This window comes from Sinohyriopsis cumingii, chromosome 1 (genome assembly GCF_028554795.1).
Source record: "Sinohyriopsis cumingii isolate HCF-2022 chromosome 1, ASM2855479v2, whole genome shotgun sequence".
Lineage (NCBI taxonomy): Eukaryota > Metazoa > Mollusca > Bivalvia > Unionida > Unionidae > Sinohyriopsis > Sinohyriopsis cumingii.
Genome location: NC_142961.1, coordinates 49,617,545 through 49,642,504, shown reverse-complemented (window position 1 = coordinate 49,642,504; position 24,960 = coordinate 49,617,545). Strand labels below are relative to the sequence as shown.

The following is a 24,960-nucleotide window of genomic DNA, read 5'->3' as shown; positions in this document are numbered from 1 at the left end:
AAATCCTATCACTGGAACAACCAAGGTCAGTTATCATTGTATGTCCCTGGCAAGGTACTTTGTTCCGACTGCCTTGACATTAAATACCCTTCATGTGTTTCTGTGCTGCAAAACATTAAATTAAACCAAACTCTACTGGAAAAAAAATAGATGCCTTTATTAGCTAGGTGTCTTTCATTTCAATCATTACATGGTACTGATGCAAGATTTCTGTACAAATATTTAAGTTAAAAAAGAAGGAATGCTATCTTGCACTTTGAATTCACACAAATTTTTACATAAAAAATTCAACCATGGTTATTTTATACCTAATAACTTAAATTTCAACCAAATAATGGCAATTGCAAGATACTTCAGGAATATGAGCTTCACATATTAGGCCAAATAAAAAAGCAAGTGTAGTTCTCCAACCTATTTTTCCCTGTAAATCCTGCATTCATTTTTGGTGAAACAAAAAAAAAAACAAAGGGATGTAACAATGATTGAAGTCAAATTCAGGATGCGAGTGATGCTTGTTTTCTAGTTAATGCTTCATTTAAATCAGATTGGACCCACACCCACCCACCCCACACCATCAATATTTTACCAACAAACCTACTGTAATATTTTTTTCCAAAGTATTCAGATACACATGTATTTTTTTATTATTTGGCCTAATAAGGAAATAAATTTCAAACATTTGAGGTAGCAGTAAATGACTGCTAAATCATTCAACTCTTTCAATTTATTTGCTGTCTCACATGCAGTATTTAATAGACAGACATAAAGGCTACATGCACTTTTCTGCCAAAAATGTTAGAACTGTATCTTAAGAACAGGCTTAAACACTTAAAAGGTCATAAAGAAATAATATAAGAATGAAAGATATAGCAACAATTATGTTACAATTTTATGTTAAGAATCGGCAGCTTAAACATGTAGAAAATCATAAAGGAATAATATTAGAAAGATAGAAAATTTCCCATGTAGTCCTTCTAATCCTTACTTTCAATATTATCCTCAGTGACTCCGTCTGTATCATCCTTATTTTCCAATGCCATAGCCATTATTCCAAAGATCAATGGATGAGGATGACAAACAATGATATCCAAAAATAACCAACTAAATTGCAGATACAGAACCAAATAGCAATCTGCCGCTATATCAACTGCATATGTCTTTCTACGTCATTTCCATGGCAGACAAAAACCAAATATGTATATACAACATGTTCATTCCATTCCAGCCTGGCACTGCTGGCAAATGTAATCTTGAGCAATCCACAGTTTTTATTTATGCAATCAATTCCTGGGCTTGCAGAGCAGTGGTTTTCTGTGAACAACACAGCATAATACTACAGTTTCTCACACAATGCTGGCTGAACAGAGACTTCCAGGTAGAATACTGGCACCATGCAGACATTTTATGAGCAGCAACACATCAATTAAAATTATAATCCTACAAGAAATGGGATAATAGGAATGTGCTAGTTTACCAAACAGTTGAAACTCTTATGCTAGGTCAAGAGAGAGAGAGAGAGAGAGAAGAAGAAGAAAAAAAGACTTACACAACACTTTTCTGAGGAAAAAGACTACTAGCAACGTAACTTCTTAAATAAATACTAAATTCCTTTGTTCTTTTTACAAGGACTGTATATGCATTATGTTGAAAACTGGTCTTGCCATTTTGCTTTTTTCCCCTCTCGGCCAAGTGTGACAAAAATTCTCTCAAGGACGAACAGGTGTGGTGAAATTTCATAGTATTTAACTCCTAAAAAAAATTAGTATTTTAATGTGGGTTCGAGAATGAGAAATTGCCCCCCAAAAAACCCAAAAGGTCGGTATGCATTTCCTTCAGCACTACTTGTAGTTCAATATCTATCTCCATGTATGGGTCAGAAATTTGTGGGAAAATGTATCCTGTAATGACACTGTAATAAACTAGATTGATAAGTATTTTAAAAATCCATCAAATTTTCACAGGGTGAAGATCACAGTCTTTTTTCATTACATACATGAAGAAAAGGGTGTGGACTGAATTTTTGCAATACACAATTACTGAGATTACACCATTTTTCTGCATCTAAAAGTCTGTGCTGCCAATTTACAGCAGGTTGTAAATTGTTAAAAGCTTATTAGTTGACTTTATAATTTTCTTTCACAGAACTATTACTGCAATCATCAAAGCTGCATAAGAATTTTCATAATTTAATAAGAAACACAAGTCTCAACCACATTATGTCCAATCTCTCCCAGAATTCATAGTACATGTATTACAATACACCTAAAGAAAAAGTGAAATCAGTTTTAGAACACCATAATGTAACGATCACATAATTTTCACCTGTCAAGTGCTGATTTTATTTAAATGGACTACTTAACAATCTTTCCAAGCATGTGTTCCATTTTTCAGGCCATTCATAATTACATACAAAAATGTACTAATTCAAACTTAAATTGTTGTCAATTTGTTTTATTATCTGCACATTACAGAGAAAACATACTCCACTGAGCAAAACTTGACATAATTTATAATAAGCAATGCATAATACAGGACATGTTATTGATCAATGGAGTAGAAAACAATATCTATGTCATTGTCAACCCAATATCCCATCCTTCATACCAACCTCTCTGCAGTTGCATGCTGACAATTTCCAATAACTTTCTAGTGTCCTTGATATATGTTCTTTCTGACATCAGGTTCTGTTTTTCATTTGTTAACTTGTCTGGCAGGTAACTTGTTGGAAGGTAAATAACCTCACCTGTGTTCAAACAAGCAATGAATCTATACATGGCGCCTTGACTTGCTGGCTATCTTTTGTTTGGGAGAACTGTATTGATCAGGTGATTGAGGCACTTCTATTCACCATTAGTATCTCACGGTCAACTACTACGGTAATGTATGTGGACCTAGTATATAATTTAATTTGCTCTACCATGATATCATTGACAAAATAGTACTATGCATAATAGACAAACAGGAATGACTGAAGCAAGTTCAAACTTAATCTGCAAATTCTATCAGTTTTGCACAGCAGGCATTATTAACTGGTCTCATAAATCACAGGCAACACAATAAGCTATGCATTAATTGAAGTAAATCTCTTTTGTGCAGTTTTAGCAATAATAAAAAATTGTAGTATTATTTGGGTTTTCAAAACAAAAATAACTGACATTTTAGAAAGTGTATCTGATACTTAAAAATACAAGTCACCTGAGTGTACCCAATATGGTACACAGAGATATGATATACAGCCTATTAACAGAAAGAGCAAAAAAACAGAAACTGTTTTTAATGATAGTTGTTTTCAAATCATACCACAAATAATAATGGGTGCCATATCAAACAAGGGTCCCTTGAAGGACCTGATGCTCTCTAGGACAAAGAAAATCTCCAGGAATTCAAGAAAATACCATTTCTTCTTTTTATCTACTGAGTGATGAAATATCTCTGATATTCCTTAGTGATAATATTTTCAAATTGGCTGTTGTGCCAGCCATATTGGATGCAAGGTTGAAACTATTTTCATTTACGGCAAACCTAACACTGTGCAAAGACCTTTGGTGAAAACTCCATGCCAATAATGGCCATCCATACAATCAATTAGATATCATAAGAAGTCTTTTGACAAAAACCTTATGCCGACATTACCATATATTCTGGACAATTAGTGATAATAAGGTTTCCAAGATGGCCACTAAGGAGGCTGTATTAGATGTCAGATATGCATCATTTTCATTCTGGTGATTGTGTGCACCTCATGCTGATATGACCCTCCATTTAGAAGTAACTCCATGACGATTCCAAGATGGCTGCAATGGTGGCCATTTTTGAGGTTAGACTGGCTCCATTTTTATTCAGGCCCAACTAGATATAGTAATTCTTTGTGTGAAAAACTCCTGTCAATACAACTTTCCATTTAGAAGCAGTAGCAATAACTTGATTTTCAAGATCACTGCTACACTGGCTATGATGAATGTCAGACAAGCACCATTTTCATTTACTGTTAACTTCACATCATAAGAAGTCTTCTTGTGACAACCTATTGTGGAAATGACTTCCATCTAGAAGCAGCAGCCGTAAGATTTTCTGGGGGACCACTGTGGCAGCCATATTAGACATCAGATTGGAACCATTTTTGTTTAAGACAATCAGACACCATATGAAGCCTTCCAATGAAAACCCCATACTGATATGATTTTCTTTTCAGAAGGAGTAGCAATAACAAGATTTTCAAGAAGGCTGTTGTTGTGGCAGCCATATTCAATTTCAGATCAGTGCCCTTTTCATTTAGGACCATCTACCTACATAAGTCTTTTCATGATAGTCCCAAGTTGATATGACCATCTATTCTGGTGGAGTAGTAATAACAAGACTTTCAAAATGGTCAATGGTGGCCATGTTAAATGGTGGCACCATTTTCATTTAGGACCATCATAAGAAGATTTATTGTAAAAACTGCAAGCAATTTTGCCTTTCCATCAAAGAAGAGAAACAGTAAAAAGATTTTCAAGATGGCTGTCATATGGTAATGCCTTCATTTAGGACCAACTAGACTATAAGATGTTTTAGTGAAAACCCTAAATGACCAGATTCTCCATTCTGGAGTAATGGCAAGATTTTCAAAATGGCTACTGTAATTGACACAATGGATGTCTGCATTCCTGCACCATTTTCGTTTATGACCAAATAGACCTTCGGATGAATGTGTGTATAAAGTTTTGTGATAATCCTAAAGTACTTTCAGAGGAGTAGCAATAACAAAGTTGTATTAACAGACAGATGATGGATGACTGAGAACAGAAACAGGCCAAGCCATAAGATTTTTTGGTCTATGACCAGTAGAACTAAAATTGGTATGAATTATTGAAATCTGTGTATAGGAACTTTCTTTTTTTATTAGTGAAGCCATTTGCAATGCCATTTGAAACAAACTTAAAGAATAAATTAGTAATCTGATAATTTTAAGTGTAACTAATTAACAATACAAATTAATTTGAAATATGTCTTATCAACATTTCAATTCTAACAGAAACATTTCATCAACAGGTCCAAGTAAAATAAACTTTCTGGAACAAAATTAAAGACTCTGATGCTATCACATATACTTCTTTGAATACCTGTTTTGTGTAGAACAACTAAAGAATGTCAGGAATTTCCAACTTTAATTTTGTCTGTCTGCCTAAAAATATTGGCTGCTGCTGCAAAAATGTTCGAAAAATAAGAAGCAGAATATGCAACAGGATTACCAGGAAGAGGCAGATATAAAGACAGACTGTCTCATACACAAATATGTTAGTACATGTACAAAGAAAATATGACAATATTTCAACAAGTTCATGATTAGGAATCAGAAATTAATACACAGTATAATACCTCAGTCTGTTTGTGGTCTAAACTTGCACACATTTCAAAATCAAAATGTCACCTAAGGTCCACTGTATTGCAGAGAATATACCAAATATATTTTTCCATGCGAAAACAAAACATCTATTGATAGTGGGCTGTAAATCCATGGCTATATACACTGTATGTTTATCATAACAATAGAGATCCATGTTGTGTAATAAGCTGAATATATCTGTACATGTATACAAACCTTTGATGTAAATAATCCTTCTACCACAGAATGGTATGGTGATATAGGTCAGTGAACCTTTACAATAAACAGGTCACACCACTTCCCTTGACAATTGATCTTTGAAAGGCTATCATGGTGACTACCCTTATCATTTCACTCTCATTGTTTCATGTCTAAACTTGACATAGCTCCCCTAGGGATAGGTCAAGACACAAAATCCTCATCTAACCCCACCAAGGTAGATTCCAAAAATAAATATTAAACAATTCCATAAGGTTAAAATCTATACAACTGAGGATGTAGATAGATTTTCTGTGACTGTTAATTACACCATTCAATGAACAACTTGCATCCCAAGGTCTGAAGCCTCCATATTCAACAGTATAGGAGAAATTGCATGACAACATGGCATGCAGCATATTTCTGTGTAGAACATGCAGTAGACAGCATACACTGAGATATGTCAATGTTGCATAATGTACTGTACTGGCAAATTATTTGTATGTCAATGTTGCATAATGTACTGAAAAATCAGAGTACAGAATGTTCCTTATTTGTATGTCAATGTTGCATAATGTGATGCAAATCGGAGTACAGAATGTTCCATATTTTGTATGTCAATGTTGCATAATGTACTGGCAAATCAGAGTACAGAATGTTCCTTACTTGCATGCCAGTGTTGCATAATGTACTGGCAAATCAGAGTATAGAATGTTCCTTATCTGTATGTCAAAGTTGCATAATGTGCTGGCAAATCAGAGTACAGAATGTTCCTTATCTGTATGTCAAGTTGCATAATGTACTGGCAAATCAGAGTACAGAATGTTCCTTATTTGTATGTCAATGTTGCATAATGTAATGGCAAATCAGAGTACAGAATGTTCCTTATCTGTATGTCAAAGTTGCATAATGTGCTGGCAAATCAGAGTACAGAATGTTCCTTATTTGTATGTCAGTGTTGCATAATGTACTGGCAAATCAGAGTACAGAATGTTCCTTATTTGTATGCCAATGTTGCATAATGTACTAGCAAATCAGAGTACAGAATGTTCCTTATCTGTATGTCAAAGTTGCATAATGTGCTGGCAAATTAGAGTACAGAATGTTCCTTATCTGTATGTCAGTGTTGCATAATGTACTGGCAAATCAGAGTACAGAATGTTCCTTATCTGCATGTTAAAGCTGCATAAAGTGCTGGCAAATCAGAGTACAGAATGTTCCTTATCTGTATGTCAGTGTTGCATAATGTACTGGCAAATCAGAGTACAGAATGTTCCTTATTTGTATGTCAAAGTTGCATAATGTGCTGGCAAATCAGAGTACAGAATGTTCCTTATTTGTATGTCAATGTTGCATAATGTACTGGCAAATCAGAGTACAGAATGTTCCTTATTTGTATGTCAAAGTTGCATAATGTGCTGGCAAATCAGAGTACAGAATGTTCCTTATTTGTATGTCAATGTTGCATAATGTACTGGCAAATCAGAGTACAGAATGTTCCTTATCTGTATGTCAGTGTTGCATAATGTACTGGCAAATCAGAGTACAGAATGTTCCTTATCTGTATGTCAAAGTTGCATAATGTGCTGGTAAAAATCAGAGTACAGAATGTTCCTTATCTGTATGTCAGTGTTGCATAATGTACTAGCAAATCAGAGTACAGAATGTTCCTTATCTGTATGTCAAAGTTGCATAATGTGCTGGCAAATCAGAGTACAGAATGTTCCTTATCTGTATGTCAGTGTTGCATAATGTACTGGCAAATCAGAGTACAGAATGTTCCTTATCTGCATGTCAAAGCTGCATAAAGTGCTGGCAAATCAGAGTACAGAATGTTCCTTATCTGTATGTCAAAGTTGCATAATGTGCTGGCAAATTAGAGTACAGAATGTTCCTTATTTGTATGCCAATGTTGCATAATGTACTGGCAAATCAGAGTACAGCATGTTCCTTATTTGTATGTCAATGTTGCATAATGTACTGGAAAAACAGAGTACAGAATGTTCCTTATTTGTATGTCAAAGTTGCATAATGTGCTGGCAAATCAGAGTACAGAATGTTCCTTATCTGTATGTCAAAGTTGCATAATGTGCTGGCAAATCAGAGTACAGAATGTTCCTTATTTGTATGTCAAAGTTGCATAATGTGCTGGCAAATCAGAGTACAGAATGTTCCTTATCTGTATGTCAAAGTTGCATAATGTGCTGGCAAATCAGAGTACAGAATGTTCCTTATTTGTATGCTTTCAAACAAGTAAAATGGGACGTCAGAGCTGAGCTCTTTGCATTTAAGTTGCAAATTACAATATGACAACTCCTGTTCACACAGTCATGATACACAACACTCACCCTTTCATTGCAAGCCACAACTGAATTAGATTTCCTTTACTGTCACATTCTTCTCGCATGTTAGGTCAAGAGCCTCTTGGATTGAAGTTGCATATTACTGAAAGCATGGAGTATTGTACATGGCTCTATTAATAGATCACAAGACAAAACCAGTTTTGCCAGAGATCCATACTTATAGAAGCCCCTGCAACTGGTGCCCAGAGCTTTTTTTTGTTGAAACGTGACATTAGTCAATGTACCAAGTGGTAATATGGCTTTCACACACTGAAAATTCTTTCCTTTGAGACAGTTCTTGATTATGTTTGTTTTTTTCAACCTGGTCCTCATTCATTCCAGGAAATATTTTATCATCACTTCTGTTGGATGATTAATATTTTCCGGGGACAAAGCCTTCTTTCCAATTTACCCATCTAAGTTCCAAGGTCACTAAAGAGGATGATTGTTTTGGTTTCTCAAAAGGTGGGAACACTGTTTCAAAGCATAAACGGAAAGAAGTTTTCATTCCAATTACTTGCAGAACCTGCAGCATCTGGTTTTGGTGGTACAAAGAATGCTAGTGAAAGCGTGATAGTATTTGGTTAGGGCCCTAAGATGGAAATGGTAGGCTGCCTCAGGGAATGTTATCACATAAAAATACTTAGGTTTGATTGAAACCTATAGAAATATGATTTGGGCAAGGGGCACACAGAAACCGAATCAATGAATTTGGAGGATAAAGAACTTGCATGAAAATGTTTTGCTTCTTGTGTCCAATTTGATTACCAGTTTGGAAGCATAGAGAAGACTGGCCTTCAAATGACATTTCTGAAATAACAGTATCTCCCTTTAAGTTCATGGATGATATTTATGGCAGGTTCTTTGATAGTGTAGAACCCAACATCAGTACTGGGGAGGTGAGTGATTAGGTGGATTCTGATATTCCTAAGATTTTCAAGTTCAAGAATTCATCTGGACCAGAGATACCCCCAGCAAATTGCTGAGATTATTGGTACAGTTTGTACCAAGAAAAAGCAAGTGTTTTGAATATCTTGGAAGAGTATCTGGCACCAGTCAATGCTAAAAACCTGTGTGCCACATACTGATGAGGATATGTGGTATTTACTGTCAAGATTTGCTGGTTCTAGACATAGAAAATTGTAAGAGGTTCTGAAAATGCTGGGTCGGTACATTGTGCCCCTTTTGTTGATGGATCAAGCCAACAAGGTGGAAATATGTCCTGGCTCTTGGCAAAGAAATATTTGATTGATTCACTTACCCTTTTAGGGGAGTGCTTTTCGAGTTTTCACTGCCACACAGATCCTTGTTAAAATTTCACTGGTTGAAATGACAATACCTCCCTCAAGGTTGAAGTTTTTAGTATCAGAAGAAAATATTTCTGGAGAAGATGCATCAGTGCATGAAAGAGCTAGATGACCTTGTTAGGCATAAGGTTTATACAAATTCATTTGGCAGGAATTTTAAATCAAATTCTAGACCCTTTACCAGGCTGCAGTTGAGTGAGTCAGTTGCAAATACCAACTGGTCCAAAATGAACAAAGTAAATAGTCGTTGTGGTACATATCATGCTCAAAAACACTTCCTGCTGACTCTATCTTTTGACCAATGGGTTTTGCAAACTGCAAGTGGTTACAAAACTGAATGTACTTTCATACCAGCGCACTGACCAGTGTAATACTTTTTTCTAAAGAACAATGGGAGCTTATTGACCAAGAAGTTGCAGGCCATTTGCAAAAATGTGCTGTTGCACAATCAAATCCATGAAAACTCATGGAGAGCACAGATCCACTAATGGCACATAAAAACAGAGCCAGGTATTCAATGCTTTCAGCAACATGGAATTTAAATCTTCCAGTATTTGGGTGAGTGTGTGTGTGTGATTTAGATTTTTAATGTAGCTTTAAAAACTTTCCATCAAATCGCTATGATGTCTGCAGTGTGGCAGTTTATAATGATGTCTAGCACTGGGGCATCATGCCACAGACATGTAACATCATTTCTCACCCAGTCACATTATCCTGACACCAGGCCAGCTAGTCCTAACACTAACCTCTTAATTATGAGTGCCAAGCATGGCAGCTGTTAGTACCATTTTTATGTCTTTGGTGGACTCCAGCAATTGGCAAATATTTTCAAAGAACCCTCCTCATCCATTTGCATCAAATGCTTTGGGGGTGGGGATTTTCCTTCATTGTAATGTGAACTACAGTTTTCCATCACTATGAGGTGAACTTAGAATTTTCTTCATTGTGTCATAAAATTGCTTATATTATCCTCCAATGGGAGGTGAATGTGTGTCATCATCATCCCTGCATCAAATGCTTTGGGCATTGGTTGGGTTGGGGATATTTTCCTCCAATTTGAGGTGAACTGAACATCTAGTTATAATCAGCTGAGGATATACTAGTAACCTCAAGTCTTCAACTAATCAGTCATTATTTTAAAAAAGATCAGATGAATTCCTCAAAAAGTCTGGAATAAACTATTTGTGTTTTGAAAATGCCTTGGACCATGTGTAAAATTTTTATAAAAAAACACTACCAGTCATGAAGATAACACAGTGTAGTAGTCTTCTGTCTTTCTATCTGTTTTGAAAAGATTCTTGATATCCTTTTACATGGAAATTTTATTATGGCAAACAAGTGGATAGGGCTGTGTCTACAGCCTATTATAAGATGCTAGTGTTTGTCGAAAAGAGGCTGTGAAAAGCATTTCAGACTTTAATTGCTCATAAATGCTCATGTGCTACTGTGATAATAAAGACAGTTTTGACATAAAACATGTTTGTTAATTATTAACTTCCTCTGTCATTTCCAAAAATATTACATTCCAGACAGATAAAAATGGGACATTACTTATCTACATAAAAAAGAGTAAAATAGATTTGTTTAACATTGCAAGTACATAAAACTATGTCTATCTGGTACAAACTTGTGTATTCTGATTTATAACCTGTAAAATTTGTCATGCTGGTCAGATAAATAATGCTAAAAGATTTAATTTTTCTCACCCACTGTTACATGTGATGTGTCTGTCCAACCGGTTATGTGATGATCAATGACTTTCCCTGTCATAATACTTTCAGTAAATTAAACAGTAAAATGTTCATTGTGGAGTCATTTTATATTGTGTTTGAATAAAGAAAATTGAATACTTTTATACACTTAACAAATTTAAGAATTTATAGACAAACAGTCAGTGTCTCTCCGCATTAACCGTTACGTGAGTGAAACTGCGAGTTCTATTTTTACCGAAACCCCAAACAGTTGCACACAACACTCAGTTTGCACATGATCCACTTGCTATCCTGCTGTGAAAAATCATCAATAACTGAGGTTGATTACAGTTGCTGAGGATGTCCATAAGGATGTTTCCTGATGGATATATGAACTGGTAAGTTACGTGATATGTGACAAAATAAGAAAATTCTCTAAATGGGTAGCAAACATACTTAACATAAATTGCTGGGGTTGCACTACCAGGTGAAGTGGGCGACTAAGTTGCCAGAAAAATGTAACATTTCACCTTCTTCTGTGAAAGTGAAAATGACTTTGCCCTGCTATATTTTTAGATGAATAATGATAGTAGTTTATAACTTCTGAGATGCTCCCTCACTGTGGCCAGGAATTTCTGACAGTGTTGTGTTTTGTTGTAGCTGATGGGAAATGTGCTGTATGTGGTGTTGATACAATTAATTCGACCAACAAAGTGTTGCAGGTTCACATGCAGGTTTTAATAACCAACTGACCACTAACCATTTCCTGTGCAAGATATCACTATTCAATTCCTTAAGTTGTTGTTGTTGTTGTTGGGTTTAACGCCATTTTTCAGCACACGATAGGCTATTCAAGGTGGCCATTATTAATGGTGGAGGAAGAACCCAGGAAAACCCAGGAAAGAACCACTGACCCATGAGAAGCTACTGGCAAGCTATCTCACATACCCACATTGGCCGAACCCGAGACTTGAACCCACGCAGACAGAGGTGAGATGGCAGTGATCTGTAATGGAGAGTGCTTTAGACCACTCGGCCACTCAGGGCCCCAGGTCCTTAAGTTAGGATTAGTGTATTATTTGATGAAGAAAATGTACTAACTTCTTTTTCAAAATTACCAGTATGTAAATAGTAAAGTTTCTTTTAAAAAATATTATCGGTGATCACTTTGTATATAATTTTTGTTAAAATGAAGATTTTAACTGGTATGTTTGCATTGTTTTCTTTATAAAATCAGTTTGAAACCATATGTGAACCTGTAATGGCAGACATTGCTGTGTCTATGAAATATCACATCATTATACTGTCTGATTTCTTAAAACACTGGGCAAAAAGATTAAGGAAGATATATAATTCAATGAAAACAAAGTCTAAATATTATGTGAAAGCAGATTTAGCCTACATATTTAATCATGAAGATCAGAAACATGAGGAACCATGCTATGTTGTGGAATTCAAAAAACTGCTGATAAGGTAAAGGTCATTTTCTGATGTCATTGATTTTTGTGAAAATACGAAAAATACAGTGACACAAATACTATATAATCAATGCATGTTGTTACTACCATATGTGGGCAAATAATAAAACCATAAATTTGCAGTCCAATCAATGGATTGTTGTAATAAAAAGTGCGTAGTTATATCAAGAAAATCCCACTTTCTAAAACACATGCACTCATATGATGCAATAAAAGTTCTTGGTTGTGTCGATTCAGTTGCCGGGTCTAGTTCAGTCATGTATTTAACGGAACAAGAAAGAACCTAATATAATGTTTCAAGTTGTTTCTTGATGGATTATGAGTACATGATAAATGGACACATTTTATACACATGTTAACCATACAGATGAAGATGATGATGCTATTATTCATTACGTAGTTGCAATAGGTTTATGCTAATTATTATCCAAATAACAAAAGAAATCATCAGTTAAATATCTAATTTGTCTGTCCTGTTACGTGAGTTTCAAGTAAATGACAAAAATGCTCTGACAAAATTGTTTGGAAAGGAAAACTGTTATTTTATAGATGTGTAACTAGACCACTGATTCATAACAAGTTTCATATGAAAATGAAGCTTTTCAAATCTGGGGTATTTGTCCCACAGGATGGCTGAAGAGCATTTTATTAACCATAGATGAGCCTTGACCAATTTTTTTTAGTTCAAAATTTGTCCTCTATCTTAATTAGATTTGAGAGTAAATTTAGACTTTAATAAGAACACTCATTCTGTAGCCTGTAGCAGTCGCATATGCTAGGGCAATCTTTCATCTCTTTTTGACACCAGAATATAGTAATGAATGTGACGCCGGCAGGGTCATCTACTATTCAGTGATTTTTCCACCATTTTCAAAAGTGGGCATAGAATCATGGAACTGAGACATTTCATGTGCAGAAATAATAAACTTAGAAAATTTTGAATTTTAGAATCCAAATTAAATTTTAAAATTTTTGGGGGCATGTTCTTCATACACAAAATTTAGTTATAACAGGATTTTCAACAATTAAATAATTCAATAGCCTGGGTTTCTTTGACTCTTTAGATTATTGGCTACATTCATAATAAGTCTGAGGACAAACTGAACTGATATTTTTTGGCATTGGGAATGGGGCTGAATATTGGCCCCAAAGCAGGCCCGGAAAAATCCCTGAAAATTTACAAAGTACCCTCACTGGTCTTATTAAGTGCATAACCATCCTTCCCATTTGAATAAAGTGTGTTGTGATCCCACTATGCTTGTGAAAGGCAAGTGCCTGATTAAACCAGCCTGAAATATTACAATTGTCTTGGAATTGACCATCAAGCATGCCTTTGTACCTTGATCCATATTAAATAAATTTATGGGTTAAATCTGTCTAAAAAAAATGTGTCCTTGAAATCAAATTGAAAAACAACTCTCTGGGGCTGTATGAACCATGTTGTCATCTGTTGTATTCCCCAGTATGGACAAAATGAATAAAACATGTAAAATCGGGGGGTGGGGTGGTGGTGTTCTAATAGAAATTCTCTCGCTTTAATAGAAAAGTAGACTACAGAATGTGATAGGTAATACAGTCATCCCTCAATATGAGTCCCTCAGTATACTGATGTCTGTCTTAAAACAAGGGAATGGTCAAAGATCTCATGAAATTAGTCACATTTCATTTTAGAATTGCTACTTATTTTGCTCATTAAATAAACTCTTTTTGTGTTAATGAACAATTAGGACACAGCTTTCTTAGAACATACCTCAGTAGAAGGCTATCTAATTTATAATGTACCTCACTTTCATTACTCTCATTAACGGTATAAAGAGGATGCACTGTACAGGACTGGGTAGAATGAAATTATGATTGTTCCCTTTGTTCTTCAAACTTAGGCATATATAAGTGTACTACAGCGCACAGTCTCTCACCTATACCAATACAATGATTTACTATATTATCTATTTGGTCTTGCATGGTTCATCTGGTGCTTAATACAGATGTGTGATCTCTTTTTGTCCAGATACTATCCTTTCATTCACACTGCAAAGCCAAAAATATTTAGAAAGTATACAATAAATATACAACAGTAATTATGTTTTGTTCCAAGTTATGTGAAAGACCTCATTTGATAGGCTTTGCGAACATGTGTCAATTCGATGTTATTGATTATCCGGATGATTATCAAATTTGTTCTTTCCACTGATTCTGAACAAAACTCATGTACAGATTTTGTACAGTGTGTATATGTCTCCTTTTTACCAAATGACTTTAACACAAAACTTTAATGCTGCCACATCTGCCACAAATGTCATCAGATAAGGTATACCTATGCTATCTCCATGGTAACACACATGATGCTAAAGCATGGAGGGACACTTAATGAATGTAACCGTGTTAAGACAAACATCTGTGGATTAAATACAAGTATAATAAGCATATGAACATACAGCACATGGAGATCAACCCATGTAAATGACCCTGGAGATAGCAGATGTTTGTAAAAATATTCATTGAAAAGAGACCAAGGATATACGGAACAACTTAATACATGTACAAAGTTGAGCTAAACTGGAAATTTTTCACATAAAAAATAATAGTATGTTAGTTAAATGGAGGTCTCAATATGTAACCGTTATTTTTTTTAATAAAATTTTCACTGAACCTGAAAAGTAGGTCACAAGTGAGCAAATTTGGGTTCTTGAAACATGCACATCCAATCATGAATCCACCATGCAACTTTGGTGGCAATAAGCAAAAAATGTCTTATAGTATAAATGTGTTTCACACTAAAATTAAATCAATCTAACCTAGGGTTATTCAAGATTACCTAAAGATCATGCTAGACAGAGTGAATCCAATATAACTTCTTTAAGTGAAGTGGTGTAGAAAATTTGATAGAAAATCTATGTCCTGAAACAGAAAACTGCATAGGTGAACCTTAATACCTGATGAGGACACAGCCATACTGCTCCGAGTGCTAAACAATGGCTCCCCCTTGAGGACATTATTGCGGATGCCATTAGGGCGAAAGTGGTTTGCTCCCTTGGGTGGAGGTAGTGTGGAAGATTTCAAACTATCTTCCCTATCAAATGCCACTGCAACAAAAAACCAACACCTGTTAGGATTGCAAGAATATAAAAGGACAGGAATGCTAAAATGCATGATCCTATTGAAAGTATCTTGGTTTTGACTTACCAGTGCTGGCATGTACATTGTTAAAAGAGCCTAGGCAAATATTTTGATCAATCCATCATCATATGATTGACTTCTATTTTTTAGATGTCATAAATATTATGAAACAGTGTGATACAACACCAACGGCATGTCACTATTAAGCAACACCATAAAGCAACACAAAGTACTGTTAGTATGTGCAGTTCTGGCACACTCTCCCCACCACATATCAAAGATGTGTTTGTTGAACAAGAAATTTGTGAAACTTGTTCAACCATATAAGCTCATCATTGCAAGTACATGTATGTATCTAAAAAAAACTATTCAACATTTTTCATGTAATTTAGTATCTGATAAACATTCCAAGAGAGTTATAAACAACACCACTATAATGAATGATCCAACAACTGGAAAACTGTATCTAAAAGTTACAGGTAAAAACTGGATTTAATATGCCAAAGAAATTATGGTATTTGTATATATTTATTGGTGTGCATTGTTTAAGTTCTTCACTCCTGAGGTTAAACTGTATTATGATTATAATTCCCACAGATTTTTCAGCAGCAAAAACCTTCCATAAAATTGTACTGATTCATTGGTATACTAAAAACTAGTGATTCATTGGCATGTTACAAACTAGTGATTCATTGGCATGTTATAAACTAGTGATTCATTGGCATGTTACCAACTAGTGATTCATTGGCATGTTACATACTAGCCTATACATATAATTATATTATCAAATTGCTATTATGTTCGAGTGTATATTGCTTTTTATATTTTTCTTTAGCTAAAATAATAAATCAGTTTTTGTTATCCTTAATGCGTATTATTTTTATAATTTGTTTTACTGAAATTTATGTTTTGTATTCCAAAATAATTTTTCTTTCAACATTTTTTACATAAGGGGAAAAACTCTGCATTACCCCAAACCTGTGACACTAAATGGTCTGTATAATGTTACTTCCCTTGCTTTTCTCCAATAAAAAATCTTCCTTCCGATGTTGTTCACTGCATATGCATTGAAAACAACTGTTTCAAGGTTTTTCCAGTTTTTGTATCTTCATTCTTATCTGACGGCACATCAGCACTATTTATTCAATTCTAAATGGATGCTTTGTGCCAATATTGGTCAAAACCTTGTCAGCAGTTTCTTTAGATAAAGTCTTGAAACCAATTCTCTAATTTCATTAACAGCAGGCATGTTTAATGGCAGAACAGTATTCACCTGAATAGATCTTAAAGGCATTCAAGCAAGGACCCTTTCTGTCAAATTTAATCAAAGTCTGTTTTGTGGTGTTTTTCACCGATCAGTTTAGAACTTAAAAATCAATTAATGAAATTACCAAGTTATGTGCATTTGTTATATATTGAAGCTTTTTGCTTTTAAAATCAGTAAAGGGGTACAAACAGACAGGAAGGTATATAGCTACTGTAATATGGGGGCATAAAGTTAGTTTATGGTTGAAAATAAGTCCCAAAAGTTTGGTCTCCTCCACAGAAGAAACAAAAGTCAAGATTATGCTCTGGGTCATCAAGAATTTGACATAATCAGCATAACTGTTTTATATTTTGAAACTTTGAACCTGTTTTCTTCTGCCCATTTCTGAACTCTTATTAATTTTTCTGTAGTTTGACATTAAATGGTATGAATATTCTCTTATCTACAGCACATCAAACAGTTGCCTATATATAATGAACAGTTAGTTCCAGGATTAAGGTATGTCACTATGCTGTTAATTTTAGATGTTAATAGAGTGACTGACAATATACATCCATCTATTGATGACAGCTTTCAGAAATGGTGCTACCCGACTTAGCTGTGTCAGAGTAATGAAATATGAAAACTCAAGAATCAAGATATGGCCAGTTAAATTTGGCAAAGATGGGAAAAACTAAATACCTCATTAACTAGAATAAAATAAGAATAATAAAATAATTCTCAATGACAATGTATCCTAAACCCAGTGTTGCATCTAACAGCCTAAGTGCAGTGGACAAAATAAAATAGTAGATAGCACTTAATGCACTAGTAGTGCTAAAACAAATTAGATATTCTTATATGCTTGACTGTTTTGCCATCTGTCATCTGTACTCTAGTATCATCATTTCCTTGGACACTTAACATTATTGTAATAAACAGTTTATTATGTAATCAAGTAACTCATTAAAAGATTAATATGTCTGAACATCTTGATGTTAACCTGAAATGAGAAGCACTGTGGAATTTCCATTCCAGATCGTGCCCATATTTCCTTTAGCATTCACTCATTATTAGCCAGCAATTAATGTTTCTTTTCAGATGAGGAATTAACTCATTAAATGACAAATTGTGTATTTGTTTCAATGAAGTCCCCTTTGTCATCAGATCAATCTCAAAATAAATCTTCACTGGCATGGATGTGCCTTCAACCTCCAAAATACATTACACCAAATCTTCAATGTTTTCACTATCAAATACACTGCATTAAAATGGATGTCACTTTCCATGTTACTGTTTCTAATCAGCTGTTCTGAAGTATAGGTCATAAAAAAGCTATTTTAAGGAACAGAGGCTTTTCTTTTTATTTTTAGTAACAGTAACCATGTTTGCATTGGATCGACATCATCTGAAAGGCCTTACTGTACTACCAGGAGTCTTTCCGATGTGACACAATTCTGTTCAGCCTTTTAGACGACATTTAAAGTATTTTTAAAATACTATTTTTAGTAATGGTGGTCATATTTGATGGCAGATCAGCATAATTTGAAAAAATTTAAAAGCTCTTCATGTCAGGGGCTCCGATGATGAAATTGGTCCAGTGGTTTAATGAAAGGTTAAAAGTAGCAATTGCTAATGTATGTATGATGCAAATAATAATAATAATAATACTAATAATAACTTTATATATATACATATATATATACACACACACACAGTCTTATACTGAATATTTTACAAGAACATACTGTACAAAAAATATTAAGACATTTAAATGGAAGGTTTGAGAATTTATACTTAAAGTAGTAATGTATTTGTCAAATCAAACTGGTTCCACTTTTCATCTACTGAATTAAATATATAATTAAATGCATTTGTATTTGAACTTTCTCTAATTTCCTTTGGGATTCTGTTCCCAATTAGTGACCACAAATAATGAAAACTTTTCATAAAGAGTTCTTTATTTGTTTTTGGAATGGAAAGGTGGTTAGCTGAAACTGATCTTAAACTGGGAGTGTTGCACTGTTTACCAGCATGAAATGATGGGTCATCTCATAATCTCACTTGACCTTATGGCCATACGAACTAAAAAATCACTGAAAGACATCTGTTGATATATGCATCTTCAGATGATTATCACAAGTTTTCAAAGTAATCAATTAAAATCTTTGAAATATGAAGTATTCACAGGATTCAAACATACAATGCATTCAACTGTAAGACAAAATGGGGCAATAACTCAAACAAAAACTGTGGGGGGCAGAGTGATTTGTCAGCATTGCTTATCTTCAGAAGATGACAATAAAATTTACCAAGATTCTTGATTATTCACTGAAACTATCAGGCTAATTCTCAGGAGCTAGCTAGTGGTATACTTCTTTCTGCCTCATACCCTCTATATAATAATAAAGGATACAAGTCAGAAAAAAATAAACAAGTAGTAGCTAATATTAGGCTTCTTTCTATTTACCAAGTTTCACAAATGGCAGGACTAACTACATTCAGAAGATTGTGCGATGTACAGTAATACAGATGGACGTGAGAATTCACACATGCACCTGACTTTAGAAATGTATAATAAACAACTGAATAGTGCCAAATGTGCATGAAACAACTACAAGATGTGCCTGGAAGCTGTGGTTGTCGTGACACTTGGATCCTGCCATAAATTCCTGGATCTTATCACATAGTTTTATGGCTAATTCATAATAATAATAATAAATAAAGAGTTCTTTGAATGGCACTGAATATGCCTGATCCAGGTTTAATAGTCCTCTAAGGAGAAAAATTAAAATTCTCCCCTGAAACCATTTTTCTACTCTGTCAAAGTGACCTTGAATTTGAACCCCAAAATCTACACTTTTTCATTACCCTATGGGCAAGCCATCCATAAAATTTAGTCCAGATCTGTGATGTAGAACTGCTGTTACTGTGCAGAAACAGTTTTTTTTTCTTCAGTCAGTGACCTTTATCTTTCACATTTTGACCACAAATCAGTAAGCTTCTTCCTTGCCCCAAGTGAAAGCCATTCACAAACTTTGGTTGTGCTATATCATGTAGAAGAAATGTTATTGTGCACAAACTATTTCTTTATTCTTTCAGTCACAGTGACCCTGACCTTGCACCATTTGATGTAAGAATCAATAGGGTTCTTCCTTACATTAAATACAAGCCATCCATGATATCTGAAAACCATTTTTCATCTTTCAGAGTCATCTTGATCTTGGACCTTTTGAGCCCAACATCAAAATGATTCTTCCTTACCCTAAGTGCAAGCCATTCACAAAGTATGGTAACTGTCGATGGTTTAGAACTTGAGCTATTGTGCTGGTATAATTATTTTTTTCCTCAGTAATAATGACACTGACCTTTGACATTTTAACCCTGAAATCAATAGGGTTCTTCCTTATCCAAAGTGAAAGCTGTCCACAAAGTTTGATCACTGTAGATATTGAAAACTAAAGTTAAAGTTATTGTGTGAAAAACTGGCAACAAATGGCTGAACATTATAGCACAATATGTTCTGCCTTATAGTGGGCATATACAAATTTCATGCAAGTTTTTCTGACACTAATTAATGAAGGGAAATAATTCCTATTTCCTTACTGCCTTCTCCAGGGTAAAATCAATCACAATTCCTAAGTAATTTATAGTTGTTTGTTTTTTTTTTTCAATTATCACTGCAAGACCATGTGTGTGTGTGTGTGTGTGTGTGTATGTCTGTGTGAGAAGGTGGGGGGTTAAAGGAGCATCAGCAGAATCTTGTTTATACAGTACAGAGCAAACAAGTAGGCAACATAAAAATAAAGGCAATAACCCTGAAAAATCCAATCATAAGTAGATATGCACCATGAGACAAATGTTAAAAGGTAAAGAATGTTTCAAAACCCCCAGAAGATAAAGAAAAGATGGGCAAACAAGAGCTATTAGTGATATGCGTGCAAAGAGCTCAGCTCACTACATTTGCTCTGTAAGAATCAGAACATAAGAAACTCTTGGAAAACCAAAGTTTGTGCATTCAATTTCCTAACACCTCTCAATGATAACGTGGACTGCTTCAAATCCACCTCCTTTAAGGGCCATTAATACTGGCAATAGCACATGTAAAGATATGAAGTAAGTCCACAAGGGCCTAAACTCCATCCAAAATGGAGCAGACGAGACAAAACCCATACAAGATACATCATAGTCACTTCAAATTACATCAGAATATGCTGAATATTTCTTGAGCTATTTTTATTACAATGAACATACCATAACTTTTTTATTATAATCAACATCCCATAACTGATTTTTATTAAAATCAACATCCCATAACTTTTTTTTATTACAATCAACATCACATAGCTCTGTTCATAATGGATCACATGAGACTAAACCTATAAAAGGAACATCAAGGTCTATGAGACAGTGCTTTAACTAACTTCCATCAGAATATGTTGAATCATTCTTGAGCTGTGCCAGTTACATTAAACATCCAATGAAAAGATATCAAATTAATTTTCCAAGGGCCATAACTGTATTCAAGCTGACAAGATAAAACCCATAAAAGGCATATATCATACCAGCAAATTTTCCATACAGTGGTGGTCATGGTCTCAATTAATAAAATTATGTGGCTGAAAAGCTCTTCTCAAACACCAATGAACTGAATGTAACCAAATTTGTCACTGCATGTGGCCTAAGTAAATGACTTGCTGCAATGAACACAAAATTATCTAATTAATATATCATTTGACTCTTCTTTTATTTAATTTATAAATGAGAGATGCCTCCATCCTGGTACAAGATATAAATTCCTGACACTTTATGTGATGTTTTGTTGTCCAGATCAGCAATTCAAACTGTGCTCTGACCCATGATACAGTTACTTCCCATAACAATTTAGCTGATTAATAGTTATTTCCCTTAAAAGATTCATCTGATTCCAGTTTAATATGATTTCAACAGAAGTTATTGTGCATTCTGGTGAATACAATGAACAATATGATCTTACGATAAACAATACTTATGTACAAGAGTCCCTTGAAGGAACAAAGCTCTTATGTCTGAAAAGAATATCAAGTAATTCAAAATAATACCATTTCTTCTTTTTAACTACAGATTCTTAAAATTGTCTCTGAGATTCTTGAGTTATAAATTTTCATAATGGATACCTACAGGGGGCACCATTTTCATACAGAGCCAACAAGATATCACAAGAAGTCTTTTGGTAAAAACTCTTTGTTGATATAGCCATCAAAATTCTATCGGAGTTGCAATGATAAGATTTTCAAGATGGCCAACATGGTGGTCATATTGGATGTGAGATTGGCATCATTTTCATGTAGTACTAACTAGACACCATAAGAAGACTTCTGTCAAGAATGCCATGTTGATATGACCTACCACAGAATAAAATAAATGTATATTTTCCCTTGCTATGACCATGACACTGAGGCAGGGGGCATAATTAGAGTATGTGACACATTGTCTAAACATGCTATATAATTGGTCAAAGTTTGACTAAAACTATGGTTTTAGAAGTAATATTGATGCAGAGGCTGTGGCTGCAGTACATGACACACTGCCAAGTTATGATATATAAAATGTACTTGGACAAAGTTTTATCAAATTGTCTCAGTTAGTTCAGAAGGTATACTATGAACAAGGCTAAAGTCACAAAATGACATTTTTCCTTACCATGACCTTGACCATGTGAGAGTCGGTGTGGATATGTTATGACACACACCATATATATATAATTAGTGAAAGTTTAATTTTATCTCCAGAGGTTAATTTTTTTACTCTGGACAAGAATACAAGTCGCATATTTACTTTTACCCTCAATGTGTCCTTGACCTTGAAATGAAGCATGGTTGTTATATGTAACGCAACTCCAAGTCATGGAAACAGTTTTAATATAATACCAGTGATTTAAACTCCAGACAAGATAACAAGTCACAGCGATAAATTTCCCTTGCTGTGACCAAGACCCAGAGGCAAAGGCAATTTGCTATTACAATACAATGAATGATCACTGTATGGGCAATGTTTCATGAAAATCTCTCCAACCATTACAGTGTTATCGGCTGGATAAGCTAATGGATAGATGGAGAAACCTTAACATAATATCCCTGACTTAGATGGGCATATACAAAAATGGAATAATTCATATTTTTGTTTCCTTTAAGAAAATACTGTATTTTGGCTCAATAAAAATTATTTTTCTGAACAAACTTGGCTTAAATGCTCATAACCTATGAAAACCACTAAATAACACTGCTGAGGTAATTATGTAATAGTAAGAATAATTTTGTGACTAAAACAAAGAATCAATCAAAACACTGAATTTACACTGACAATTCAATCATTTCTTACCATCTTTTTCAAGTGTTAGTTGCATGCCTGTAAATATTAAAAAAGGACACATATTAAGTTCTGTCTTTACTCCTCCCACTTAGAATGACATGGATACAGTAAGATCTAAGATCACTGTTTGAAGAACAACACCCCACACAAACACAAAATAAAATAAGGAAGATCAAAAAGATAAGATATTGATTGTTTGGCTGCTTAAGTTACATCTAAATAATGTTCTCAGGTAAAATTAATTTTCAAAGTCCTAGTAAAAACACCACCAAAGAATAAGCATATACAGAAATTAAATGTATCAATGTGAGAAAGAAAATGCTAGATAATAAAAGATAATACACAAGGGGAAAAAAGCACAAATGTAACTTGCAACTCACTTTATGCGACCTCTGTTGCCTGACAAGCAAAGCAAGACTATCTCTCTCTCATATAAACACAAATACAGAGAAATTATCAGAGATGGCAGTTTACAAGATTTGAAGATACAAGTAAAATCTGCTATAACTTGATTCATTATAACGCGATTCAGCTTATAATGCAATGGCAGCATAAATCCCATTTTTTAATTTAAGATGACCTCTGTTTTTAACATCCTAATTACACACACTCTGAAAAGCCGATTATAGGTATCCCTAATAGATTTTTTAATCCCAGCACTGTGCTTAATGTTGCTTTAACTTCTGAAATTTTATATAATGAAAAGCTATCAAGTTCAGACAAGTTAAAAGCTTTTTGAATACAGTCGGCACTGTTTAATGTTTGGAGGAAGTAACATGTAGCTAGTTTTGACATTCTCCGAGAACTATCAAACCGTTCAAATCTGTGAATTTGATTTCTTTGTTGGATGACTGAGAAGTTCTTCAGATCCAACAATGAGCTGAATTTTGCTTGATGCGCTGCCTGTGTAAAATTACATTGAAATTTCAATGCACATTTTCTATGGGGAATTTTTTTAAAAAATTGTTAATGCAATCCCATTTATATTGTGATGTTACTCTTTGGACCCCAAGCATCACATTATAAAGGGTTTTACCTATATCAGATATCAAGGCAGGAAAACTTACCAGTTTCTATAGATAAAGATTTCTTGGATCCTGATTTACTAGACGGCCTCCGATTATCTGGGCTGTCTATTTCTTTTGACTTTTGCCGTGATGTTGGCTCTCGATTTTTTTCACTATCTGTAAAACTACTTTGTCGTAGATCTTCTTTTTGTGAGAGGCTGACTTCATTGTTGTAGAGAATATCAGCTGTAGAATATGGTGCTGTTGGTGTACTGGAAGAGCTGAAAACAAAAGAAAAATACTCTAATACTAACATTTCCAAAAATAGGAAATAAAGTTACTTTTTAGACAATCAAGGTTATCCTTTATTTCTGAACATTTATCTTGCTTTACCCTTTATTTCTGAACATTTATCTTGCTAACTAGAAATTTCAAATATGTAAAACTTTTGCACAAAGTTGGGATCTTGAATGTGGTGCTGTGATCTTGTTACTTTGTATCTAGGTGGGGTCCCAGGCTCCAAAACCTGTTCAGGCTTATACACAGACAAGTAGTTGCATGGCCATATAATAAGAAATATTCCCTGCAGATCTTTCATTATTAATGATCACTTAAAAGAAAAAAAACAAAATGGAACCTGGATATGGACACGTCAGTAAAGAAAATTGGCCAGAATAATTAACTTGGACAAATTTGTGATTTGTGAACTCTATTTTTGCCAGTCATTCTAAAGTAACTCTGAATCTTCTTGCATTTTAACTGGTGTTTCTGTGTTCTGAATAGTGACATTGGCTAGTCATAAGTGGGTGTTATGGGAATTTTTACATACATGTACCCCAGCTATAAGCTCAGCTGGGA

The 24,960-nt window shown here is 34.4% G+C and overlaps 1 protein-coding gene across 11 annotated transcripts in view; it reads right to left on the bottom strand.

Annotated features, from left to right (window-relative positions):
* The window catches only part of LOC149806839 (uncharacterized), a 247,442-nt gene that overhangs the window by 14,306 nt on the left and 208,176 nt on the right, over positions 1 to 24,960 (bottom strand). For 9 of the 11 annotated variants that reach the window (XM_089958444.1, XM_089958478.1, XM_089958468.1 and 6 more), the window contains 4 exons: positions 24,163 to 24,383; positions 23,105 to 23,131; positions 15,315 to 15,464; positions 2,609 to 2,743 (listed from right to left, as the gene is read on the bottom strand). In XM_089958444.1, the coding sequence (XP_089814570.1) occupies positions 2,609 to 2,743; positions 15,315 to 15,464; positions 23,105 to 23,131; positions 24,163 to 24,383 (533 nt within the window). The remainder of the gene's footprint in view (positions 1 to 2,608; positions 2,744 to 15,314; positions 15,465 to 23,104; positions 23,132 to 24,162; positions 24,384 to 24,960) is intronic. The other 2 variants (XM_089958460.1, XM_089958494.1) reach the window with 2 other exon arrangements.